The sequence below is a fragment of the Thalassophryne amazonica genome, chromosome 19, assembly GCF_902500255.1.
Source record: "Thalassophryne amazonica chromosome 19, fThaAma1.1, whole genome shotgun sequence".
NCBI classification, from domain to species: Eukaryota; Metazoa; Chordata; class Actinopteri; order Batrachoidiformes; family Batrachoididae; genus Thalassophryne; species Thalassophryne amazonica.
In genome coordinates this window covers 12,806,928-12,819,235 of record NC_047121.1, presented here as the reverse complement: position 1 = coordinate 12,819,235, position 12,308 = coordinate 12,806,928, and the positions used below count along the sequence as shown (strand labels likewise).

Sequence of the window (12,308 nt, the reverse complement as noted above, 5' to 3'; positions counted from 1 at the left end):
AAGCTTTGGTATAATACCTGTAAATAATCAGTTTTATTGCCAATTTTCTTCAGACAACTCAGGATACATAAACATTTCCAAGTCACTGAATATGTCTTGAACTTTCTTTACATCAATTGTGAAGAAATACAAACAGTATGGCACTCTATGGTAAATATGTATGGCCTAGATTTAAATCAAATGAGTAACTAAAGTGAGTGACTGTGCAAGAAGGAGAAGAGTGAAGAAAGCCACCAAGACGCCCAGAAAACCCAGAAGAAATTCTCGGCTTCTCTGGTTGTGATTGGAGAAATTGTGCATACTGCATGTTTTGTATTTTTTATCCCCAGTTACACAGCTTCATGATGAAGTGGTATAGAGGAGGATGTTCTTTCATCAAAACATCAGATCGAGGCTTACATCTCAAATGTACCTTCTGTCAGATTGTAGCTGAACTTTCAAGTCTTCTTTTTAAGAACATCGTCATGTAAGTGTTAGACCTGTTAGGCCGTTTTGGTCAGTTTCACACAGTGGGGGCAGGCCATCTGAATGTGCGCATCAGGGGAAAATGATTTTGGTCTGACTTCTTCAAGGGGAGATACGAATTATTATAGCATTTCACACAGTGGTAGCACACCATATGGAGCTTTGTATGAAGGATAATGAATCCTGTCCAGCATCTTCAAGTGGAGAAAATTGTAATTTTGTGTTTAACTAATGCATCATAGTGTATAATATTGGCATCATATGTGTAGCTCCTCCTAAATGGTTTTATGGATTTTAATGAAACATCACTCAGTTGTACCACACCATTTGAAGATGTATATGAAAGAAAACCATTTTGATCCTGCAACTTAAAGAGGAGATGTTGTTTTGTTTATTTCTTAAACAAATCATGTCTGTCAGGTACATCTACAGAGGTTGACCAGTTTAGTTCACATGTGGACCACCTGCTTTGGTAGTATGAACAAAGCTGATGATCACCTCTCTGTCTGTTCTGCTTGAGGTTTCTTCCTACAATCAAAGAACGCCTGAGGGAGTTTTTCCTTACCACTGTTGCCATTGTGATTGCTCAGGGGTGGGTAAGGTTAGAACTTACCTTCATGAATCACCTTAGAGCAGATGTTGTGATTTGGCTCAGTATAAATAAATTGAATTGAGATGGTTAATCACATAAGATTTACGACCACTGATATACAGTATAATACCGATACATGCAAACAACTCGTGTTGCAGAGTGGGAGTATCATTTTGTGTGCTTATTATTAGATGTCTAGTTTGTGTTGCTGTAGTTTAATTCTTTTAGCATTTTCACATTTACATGTCCTGCACAGAAACATTTCACCTCCTATACCCACTATTTCCCAGGTTTAATTACATCCATTTCAGATTATTTCCACCCATTTTCACACTCACATTGTGACATTATTTCAGGTTAAAAGCTCAAAGTGTTGTGTGGGCTGCCAGAAGAGGAGGTACTGCTGGCCCACCACCAGAAGGCGCCCTGCCTGAAGTGCGGGCTTCAGGCACGAGAGGGCGCTGCCGCCTCGGGAACAAGCCGTGGTGACAGCTGTCACCCATCATCCGTGACAGCTGTCACTAATCAGCACATCTGGTATAAAAGCAGGAAGACACCTCCACCAAACTGCCGAGATATCATCTTCATCTGGAGGTAATACTCTCAGCCCCTTTTGTGAGATCGATAAATCTATTATTGTGAGTGTTTGCAGGAGAACCGGTCGTTTTTGAGAAGGCTGTGCAAGACGGCGCTCCTTTTCAGCTGAGACCGCTGCAACGCGCTGAGTGAGAGGTGGAGGTGGCATTCCCACCATTGTTACTGGGTGTTCACACACCCACCCTTTGACTGTCTTTTGCTTTCTGCCAGCAGTACCAGATCCGACACGCCGGGAAGGTGGCCACCTGGGGACTCCGGGACTTGGTGGCTCCAGTATTCCTCGGGTTCAGGTGGCGGTGGAAATCGTGTGGTTCCGGTTCGTTTCCAGACGGGCGTCTCCTATCGTCGAGCCTGCCCACACGACACCTTTTATTAATTGACTGTTGCACATTCTGATTCTGCTGTGTTTGGTTGTGACATTCACACCAGTAAAGTGTTATAATTTGACTCCTTCCATTGTCCGTTCATTTACGCCCCCTGTTGTGGGTCCGTGTCACTACACTTTCCCAACAGGATATCTCGGCCAGCGTCATGGACTCCGAGGGGCGTCACCAGGTTGTTGAACAACCAATGGGAGTGCAGGGAGCGCAGGCATCTGCAGGAGGCGTGATTGGTGAGCTACAGCATATTCTCACCGCCTTTACGGCTCAAATGGATCAAATAGCCGAGCAAAACATCCTCCTGAACCGCAGGGTGGAGGCTCTCTCCGCGCAAGTGGCGGCGAGCGCTCAGGGCGCTGCTGCAGCTCCTCCTCCTGTCGATCCTGTGCTAGATATTAATGTTCCAGTGGTGGTCCAACAACCCCTCCCACCATCCCCTGAAGCATACATAAGCCCTCCTGAGCCGTACGGAGGTTGTGTGGAGACGTGCGCGGACTTTCTTATGCAGTGTTCGCTCGTCTTCGCACAACGTCCCGTCATGTACGCGTCAGACGCAAGCAAAATAGCTTATGTGATCACTCTGCTTCAGGGAGAGGCACGCGCTTGGGCTACAGCGCTTTGGGAGCAAAATTCACGGCTCCTTCACACGTATTCTGGGTTTGTGAGGGAGTTCAGAACTGTGTTTGATCACCCTAACAGGGGAGAGACCGCTTCAACTGTGCTGCTGTCGGTGAGACAGGGACGCCGGAGCGCAGCCGCTTATGCAGTCGACTTCCGCATCGCGGCTGCGAAGTCTGGCTGGAATAACGTTGCGCTCCACGCCGCCTTTGTAAACGGACTGTCGTCAGTCCTAAAGGAGCACCTAGTGGCCAAGGATGAACCGCGGGAATTAGATGGGCTTATTGATCTCGTTATACGGTTAGACAATCGGTTGGAGGAACGCCGTCGGGAACGAGACGAAGGACGTGGCCGGGCGCGCGCCGTCCCTCTTCCTTCCGGGTCTGAGAAGGGTCCGCCCTTCCCACGCTCCCTGGCCTCTACGTCCCGTGGGGCGACAGCTCCCCCTGCTGACGAAGCTATGGACACGAGCAGGGCCACATTTAGACCACCTAATAGACAGAGGAGGTTTCCACGCGGGGCGTGTTTTGTTTGTGGCTCAATGGAGCATCAATTGAGCGATTGCCCCGAACGGTTAAACACCAACGCCCGCCCCTAGAGACTGGGCTTAGGGTGGGCCAAAAACTTCACGTGGGACACACACATATTGCCGCACGACTCCCAGTTACAATCCTTAGTGGGGATTTAACCCTTCAGGCCCCAGCACTGGTAGACACAGGGTCAGAAGGGAATCTGTTAGACAGCAGATGGGCCAGGGAGGTAGGGCTCCCTCTGGTGGCGCTACCTACACCATTGCAGGTGCGAGCACTAGATGGCACCCTACTCCCTTTACTCACACACAAGACACCACCAGTAACTCTGGTAGTGTCAGGGAATCATAGGGAGGAGATTGAGTTTTTTGTGACTCCTTCTACCTCCCGTGTGATTCTGGGGTTCCCCTGGATGTTGAAACACAATCCCTGGATTGATTGGCCGTCCGGGGTGGTGGTACAGTGGAGCGAAACCTGCCATCGGAGGTGTTTGGGATCCTCGGTTCCTCCCGGTTCCCAGGCGAAGGAGCAGGTCCAAGTACCCCCCAATCTGTTGGCGGTGCCGGTTGAGTACCACGATCTTGCTGACGTTTTTAGCAAGGATCGGGCACTCACTCTTCCCCCGCACCGTCCATATGATTGTGCCATCGATTTGTTGCCAGGCGTGGAGTTCCCGTCCAGCAGGCTGTACAACCTCTCCCGACCTGAGCGCGAATCGATGGAGACCTACATCCGGGACTCCTTAGCTGCCGGGCTGATCCGTAACTCCACCTCTCCGATGGGAGCGGGTTTCTTTTTCGTGCGAAAAAAAGATGGCGGTCTTCGTCCATGCATTGATTATCGGGGGCTGAACGAGATCACGGTTCGCAACCGATACCCGTTGCCTTTGTTGGATTCAGTGTTCACCCCCCTGCATGGAGCCAAAATCTTCACAAAGTTGGATCTTAGGAACGCATACCACCTAGTTCGGATCCGGAAGGGAGACGAATGGAAGACGGCATTTAACACCCCGTTAGGTCATTTTGAGTACCTGGTCATGCCGTTCGGCCTCACTAACGCCCCCGCGACGTTCCAAGCTTTGGTTAATGACGTCTTGCAGGACTTCCTGCACCGATTCGTCTTCGTATATCTCGATGATATCTTTTCTCCGGACCCTGAGACCCATGTGCGGCATGTACGTCAGGTCCTGCAGCGGTTGTTGGAGAACCGGTTGTTTGTGAAGGGCGAGAAGTGTGAGTTTCACCGCACTTCTTTGTCCTTCCTGGGGTTTATCATCTCCTCCAACTCCGTCGCCCCGGATCCGGCCAAGGTCGCAGCGGTGAGAGACTGGCCCCAACCGACAAGCCGTAGGAAGCTGCAACAGTTCCTCGGCTTCGCAAATTTCTACAGGAGGTTCATTAAGGGGTATAGTCAGGTTGTTAGCCCCCTGACGGCCCTGACCTCACCAAAAGTTCCCTTCACCTGGTCGGATCGGTGCGAAGCCGCGTTTAGGGAGTTGAAACGCCGGTTCTCGACTGCACCGGTCTTGGTGCAGCCCGATCCTGGTCGCCAGTTCGTGGTTGAAGTGGACGCCTCTGACTCGGGGATAGGAGCCGTGCTATCCCAGAGCGGAGAAACCGATAAGGTTCTTCACCCGTGTGCCTATTTTTCCCGCAGGTTGACCCCAGCAGAGCGGAACTATGACGTGGGCAATCGAGAGCTCCTTGCGGTGAAAGAGGCCCTTGAGGAGTGGAGACACCTGCTGGAGGGAGCGTCAGTGCCTTTCACGGTTTTCACTGACCACCGGAACCTGGAATATATCAGGACCGCCAAGCGACTGAACCCCAGGCAAGCCCGCTGGTCACTGTTTTTTGGCCGTTTTGACTTCCGGATCACCTACCGCCCCGGGACCAAAAACCAAAGATCGGATGCCCTGTCCCGGGTGCATGAACAGGAAGTCAAGACCGAGCTGTCGGATACACCGGAACCCATTCTCCCGGAGTCCACTATCGTGGCTGCTCTGACCTGGGACGTGGAGAAGACCGTCCGGGAGGCCCTGGCACGGAGCCCGGATCCCGGAACAGGACCGACGAACAGACTATACGTCCCACCAGAGGCCAGGGCTGCCGTCCGTGACTTCTGTCACGGGTCCAAACTCTCCTGCCACCCAGGGGTGCGTAGGACCGTGGCAGTGGTCCGGCAGCGCTTCTGGTGGGCGTCCCTGGAGACTGATGTCCGGGCTTACATCCAGGCCTGCACCACCTGCGCCAGGGGCAAGGCTGACCACCAGAAGGCACAGGGACTTCTACAGCCACTTCCTGTGCCTCACCGCCCCTGGTCCCACATCGGTCTGGATTTTGTCACGGGCCTCCCGCCGTCCCGGGGGCACACCACCATCCTCACGATAGTGGACCGTTTCTCCAAGGCGGCCCACTTCGTGGCCCTCCCGAAGCTCCCGTCGGCCCAGGAGACGGCGGATCTCCTCGTCCACCATGTTGTCCGGCTGCATGCGATACCAACAGACATCGTTTCGGATCGCGGTCCCCAGTTCTCCTCGCAGGTGTGGGGAAGTTTCTGCCGGGAACTGGGGGCCACTGTAAGCCTCTCGTCTGGGTATCACCCGCAGACTAACGGACAGGTCGAACGGGCCAACCAGGAGTTGGAGCAGGCCCTCAGGTGCACGACCTCCGCACACCCGATGGCTTGGAGTGAACATCTGGCCTGGATCAAGTACGCTCATAACAGCCAGGTGTCCTCTGCCACCAGCCTCTCCCCATTCGAGGTGTGTCTGGGGTACCAGCCCCCTTTGTTTCCTGTGGTGGAGGGAGAGGTCGGTGTGCCCTCGGTCCAGGCCCACCTGCGGAGATGCCGTCGGGTGTGGCGCACCGCCCGTTCGGCCTTGTTGAGGGCCCGGACGAGGGCTAAAGCCCATGCAGACCGTCGACGGTCCCCGGCCCCTACTTACCAGCCCGGGCAGGAGGTGTGGCTTTCCACCAAGGACATTCCTCTCCAGGTCAAGTCCCCCAAATTGAAGGACCGCTTCATTGGACCCTTCCCCATCCTCAAGGTCCTCAGTCCTACCGCAGTGAGGCTCCAACTCCCGGCCTCACTGCGGATCCATCCGGTCTTTCATGTCTCCAGGGTAAAACCGCATCACACCTCACCCCTCTGTGCACCCGGTCCGGCGCCGCCTCCTGCCCGTATTATCGACGGGGAGCCGGCTTGGACAGTTCGCCGGCTTTTGGACATCCGTCGAATGGGCCGGGGTTTCCAGTATTTGGTGGACTGGGAGGGGTATGGACCCGAAGAACGCTCTTGGGTGAAGAGGAGTTTCATCCTGGACCCGGCCCTCCTGGCCGATTTCTATCGTCGCCACCCGGACAAGCCTGGTCGGACGCCAGGAGGCGCCCGTTGAGGGGGAGTCCTGTTGTGTGGGCTGCCAGAAGAGGAGGTACTGCTGGCCCACCACCAGAAGGCGCCCTGCCTGAAGTGCGGGCTTCAGGCACGAGAGGGCGCTGCCGCCTCGGGAACAAGCCGTGGTGACAGCTGTCACCCATCATCCGTGACAGCTGTCACTAATCAACACATCTGGTATAAAAGCAGGAAGACACCTTCACCAAACTGCCGAGATATCATCTTCATCTGGAGGTAATACTCTCAGCCCCTTTTGTGAGATCGATAAATCTATTATTGTGAGTGTTTGCAGGAGAACTGGTCGTTTTTGAGGAGGCTGTGCAAGACGGCGCTCCTTTTCAGCTGAGACCGCTGCAACGCGCTGAGTGAGAGGTGGAGGTGGCATTCCCACCATTGTTACTGGGTGTTCACACACCCACCCTTTGACTGTCTTTTGCTTTCTGCCAGCAGTACCAGATCCGACACGCCGGGAAGGTGGCCACCTGGGGACTCCGGGACTTGGCGGCTCCAGTATTCCTCGGGTTCAGGTGGCGGTGGAAATCGTGTGGTTCCGGTTCGTTTCCAGACGGGCGTCTCCTATCGTCGAGCCTGCCCACACGACACCTTTTATTAATTGACTGTTGCACATTCTGATTCTGCTGTGTTTGGTTGTGACATTCACACCAGTAAAGTGTTATAATTTGACTCCTTCCATTGTCCGTTCATTTACGCCCCCTGTTGTGAGTCCGTGTCACTACACTTTCCCAACACAAAGTTAATCACATTATTGTTGCTGTAATAATCCTTTTACATTTCTCTTTTTCTTCCTGCTGAGCTGTTCATGTAGATAAGCAGATTAGTGTAGCTGAGCCAGATATTATGATAGAGGCTCAAATGGCTTCTGGAATTCACACAGCTATTTAGGAATGGGTCATCTGTTTTTGATACTCTTATTGAAATTTGTCTGTTTTGCCAAATACAAGAATTTACATTGATAATATTGGCTTATTAGTATAAATAACCCACAACACATTACATGATTAAACAATTCCAAATCTGTTGCAGAGATGCAACAAATATAATTAATATTATTGTTGAGTGATTGATTTGTCTCAGCCCACCCAGTTGTAAATGGGTACCAGCCTTGGTTGGGAAGTAATCTGCGATGGACTGGCGTCCCACCCAGGGGAGTCATAGACTCTTGTCCGCTTCACTGAAACCGGTGATAAGCACCAGTTTCGGCACGATGGGCCTCAGGCCCATTAAGAACTTACATACTACTACTGATTGATTTATTTGTAGTCTTTTTTTTAATTATTATTTGCTTTGTCAGTATCACAAAATGCCCCCCAAAATAAAATAAAAAAACTTATTTTAATTCTCAGAATCTGTGGTGATGTCTACAGGTCTCTCACCTTTTATAAAGTAACAATATATCAAATAACAACCAAAAATCATTAAAATTTTAATTCACAGTGACTTCAAAGTGGAGATAAACAGAAAACCCCCACACTGGATGGGAATTTAGCGTTTTTCAGCAATTAAAAGATAAACAGTCATTTATCTTAATTGCCCATTTTCAGCTAGTTGTTTCAGCCAAAATTCATCTCTTTTTTTTTTTTTTTTTTTTTGCTGTTTATGTGTAGTACTTAAGTAGTGATTGGGCGCTGGCTAAATACATTTAATTAAGAAATATTTTCATATTAAATGATTAATTGTGTCATATTAAGCTTGTGACATTTATAAACTACACATAAAGAAAAATGTAACACAAAAAAATTAATTTGAAATGTGTGTTCAGTCAAATGAATTCTCTGTTTCTTTTGGGGATCTTTTCCTGAGGCTTATTTTATAGGAGGATGTGTTGCTAGGAGACAAGAGGGGTCTCATGCTCATTTAGCCCTCTCATCTCATTGTAACACTCCCCACCCCCAATGTTTCGTCTCACATTCTGGCTCTGTGTCCTCCGTCGCTGCTGCGCACATGCCTTGTTGTCTGTCCATGGTAGAGGTGGTGATGAGTGGGTGGGCACTGGGCCGAGGAGAGGGAGGAAGGCATGCAGTGATGTAATGCGGGAGCAGGGAACTGGCTCAGCTGACAAATCACAATAAGAGGAGCGAGAAGGTGAAGGAGCCCGGGAGGAGGGGGCTTGTTAGAGGAGGCGAGGCGTCTCCCATGAACAGTGTCGGATTGGAGGCTCACAGCAGCTTGTTGTCTGACTCTTAATCAGACCAGAACGAAGAAGGAAGCGCTGGCAAACGCCACCATGCAGCTTGGATTATGACACTGGCTGAGAAGCAGGACAAAATAAAAAAAAAAAAAAGGATGATAGCAGCAAGAAGAGAATGATAGCCTCAGGAGAAAGAACAGCACAACCATTTGCAGTACTGCAGCTTGGCAACCTGAGCATCTGTCTGTCTGTCTGTCTGTCCTGAACCCAGCTCTTGGGTCTCTGTGATTGCAGCATTGTTATCTGTTTTATCACCTTTCTCTCTCTCTCTCTCTCTCTGTGTGTGTGTGTGTGTGTGTGTGTGTGTGTGTGTGTGTGTGTGTGTGTGTGTGTGTGTGTGTGTCTTGCAAAAATATGATGAGACAGACTCCTGCACCCCGGAAGGTACAGACCTCCACGTGATTTTCTCTGTTTGGTTGTTGAGTTTTATTTATTTATTGTATTCATTTTTAATGCTATAAAGATAATTTTATGTCACTATGGGGAAAGTTATCTTTTCTGCTTCTTAAATGATATTTAAATTCCCAGTGTGGAAAAATAATATGAAGTAAAAAATGTTTGTTTCCTGTATCTTTTTGGCAGTTTAAGTTCTTATTATCTTGAGTTTCACTAAATCATTCACTGTGTCTACAGAAGCTTTTTGTGTTTGAATCAATCTCTGTGTGTGTGTGTGTGTGTGTGTGTGTGTGTGTGTGTGTGTGTGTGTGTGTGTGTGTGTGTGTGTGTGTGTGTGTGTGTGTGTGTGTGTGTGTGTGTGTGTGTGTGTGTGTGTGTGTGTGTGTGTGTGTGTGTGTGTGTTTAATTTGGTCACATCATGCAGAAGCCATGCCTTCCATAACATTTTGAAGCCACTGAGTTTTAGACCATCAGCGAGAATCAAGTCTTTTCGTTGCAGATAAACGCAACAGGCTGATGTTAATTCAGTACAGCTTGTTCTGTCTACAGCCGCAAGCTGTAGCTTTAGACACGTCAGCTCTTATTTGGACTGCTGTTAGCTCCATTTAATTTCTGATAAATGGTCCAGTTCAAATAAGACTGATAACAAGCTAAAGTGATGGCCACATTCAAGACAAAGCAACGGGAGACATTGGGTCAAGGGCAAAGTGCAGCTTACGAAGTTTGCATACTGTAAAATGATATTGTTTGGTGGTTTCAGATGATGGAGCAGCATGTTCACAGACCTGGGTTAAAGGATGCTTGGGCTGAAAATGTGTCACTTAAAAGTCTGAGTTTCAAAAATTTAAAAATCAAGGTGTAAAGAAGTAGTGTTTGGAGTGAAAAATAATGTTTACTGCAATTTTTCTTAAAGGTGTAGTCCCTTTTGAATTTTGAAAAATAACAGACAAGCAATTACTTTGTCTTGAAATCCATCTAAATTGTATATTTAGTTCTATGGAATAATGCAAAATTACAGCCAGTTTTATTGCTGGTAGAGTTTTTTTCTGGGGAATTCCATGGCAAATATAGTAAATTTTGAAATGGTTATGTTGCGTTGTGTAGAACATGGGAGCTCGGAATTTCTAAATTATTGCCAGGAAAATAATCTAATAATGCTGTGGTAAAGTGTTGGCATTCCCGCTGACTCATGTTGGGAAACTAAGTAAAAAAAATATTGTAAATGTAACGAATCTTAGCACTGACACCTGCCAGAGCAGACCTGTGTGCGTGTGATCCTACCCTTCCAGCAGATATCCAAGAAAGGTTCTGTGTGAAATAGGTCAAGATTTGGTCCTGAGTTCTTCCCAGCATGAGCTCAGATTGCTTGTCAGCTGTGTACTTCACTGTCTTTATGCTTCAGTTTCACATTGAATTTTTGTCCGTTTACTTGACACTTTCAGTTATAATTGAAGGTTTCCCATGTTTGTTTTTGATGCTAATGTTAGCATATGTAGCATAGTAGCTGTTTGACCCTCAAATGGTGTAGTTTCCCAGCATACTGTTCACAGAAATGTGTCTTGTTGCTGTATTTTATGGTCGTGGAGAACAAAATCATTTTTATGAATAAAATGTTTAAAAAAAATGAAAGGGACGACATCTTTTAAATAACACTTCATGCAATCAACTGGAAAATATACATTCAAACATAACATTTAGTCACATTAATTGTAAGTCTGATTTATATCTATGAAAAGTTTAGATTTTATATTTTAGATTTTTACATTTTCACAGTTTAGGATTTTCTAATGGCAAAACTCAATAAAATTAACATTAAATTAGATGCTGAAGTTTTACCTGTCAGCCGCAGTAATAATGCTGCTTACAGTATAGTTCTTGTTTTTTACATACTGTGATATTCTTGAAAAGATTTCCTTCCCGTCTTCGACCACTTATCTGGGATCAGGTCGTGTGGGCAACAGCTCCTGCAGGGGATCCCATACTTCCCTTTCTGGTGCCACATTAATCCTAGGCATTCCCAGGGCCATTGCGGTGATATTATCTTTCCACCTTGTCCTGGGTCTTCCACAGGATCTCCTCTCAGCTACGCTGCACCTTTGCGTAGGAACCAGAAATGGAGGCGCTCCTTCGTAGGAGCAGCAGTACTCCGAGCTCCTCAAAAATGATCCTATCTCTAAGGGAGACACCAGCCACCATCCTAAGGAAGCCCATTTCTGACTCTTGTACCTGTGATCTAGTACTTTCAGTCATGGCCCAACTCTCATGACCATAGATGAGAGTAGGAATGAAGATTGACAAGTCGATCGAGAGCTTCACCTTTTGGCTCAGCTCCCTTTTCATCACAACAGTAAGATAAAGCGAATGCAGTACTGCCCCCGCTGTGCCAATTCTCTGGCCAATGTCACAATGTCACCTGTGAGCAAGACGCCGAGGTACTTGAACTCCTTCACTTGAGACAAGACCTCATTCCCTACCCAGAGTAGGCAATCCATTAGATTCCTGCTGAAAACCATGGCCTCAGATTTAGAGGTGCTGTTCCTCATCCCAGCCTCACGCTCAGCTATGAACTCACCCAGTGAGTGTTGGAGGTCACAGGTTGATGATGCCAACAGGACCACATCATCTGCACAAAACAGTGATGAGACCCTGAGCCCACCAAACTGAAGACCCTCCTCCCCTCCTCAGGTCTGGAGTACATGCTGCCCAGAAAGTACAAATGTGGACATTTCCTGCACACATCATAAAAAATGTTGTTCAAGCAGATGTGCATTATGTCTAAAATAGGTGACATTGGCAAAATAACAAGCTGTGGTCCCACTGTACATAAACACAGAATGGTGCTCTAAGAGCCACATCTCACCCGCTTCTTGAGACACAATAGTCATTTAGGTCACAGTAGCAGTACCAGTCACAGTATCTGTGCTGAGACTGATGATTTTATCACGTGTGCAGGGAGGATGCCTTGGAGACAGGGTTAAACAATACAGCAGAAGATCAGAATGGAAATGCCAATGCAGGAACCTGTATGCTACACAATAGGTGATTCACAGCAGAAGGCTTTTTTCTGTGGCGCTGAGGAAAAAAAGGGTCTATTACAGGTTTTACTTTTGTTGGTTTTTGTTTGTTTT

General features: G+C 48.1%; 1 protein-coding gene across 8 annotated transcripts in view; it reads left to right on the top strand.

Annotated features, from left to right (window-relative positions):
* The window catches only part of dctn1b (dynactin 1b), a 160,335-nt gene that overhangs the window by 56,750 nt on the left and 91,277 nt on the right, over positions 1–12,308 (top strand). For 4 of the 8 annotated variants that reach the window (XM_034159869.1, XM_034159865.1, XM_034159866.1 and 1 more), the window contains exon 6: positions 9,151–9,168. The exons of 2 other annotated variants lie outside the window; for them this stretch is intronic. In XM_034159869.1, coding sequence (XP_034015760.1) covers positions 9,151–9,168 — 18 coding nt within the window. Of the gene's footprint in view, positions 1–8,634; positions 9,056–9,124; positions 9,169–12,308 lie in introns of those variants that run through there. 2 more of the 8 variants (XM_034159871.1, XM_034159870.1) reach the window with 1 other exon arrangement.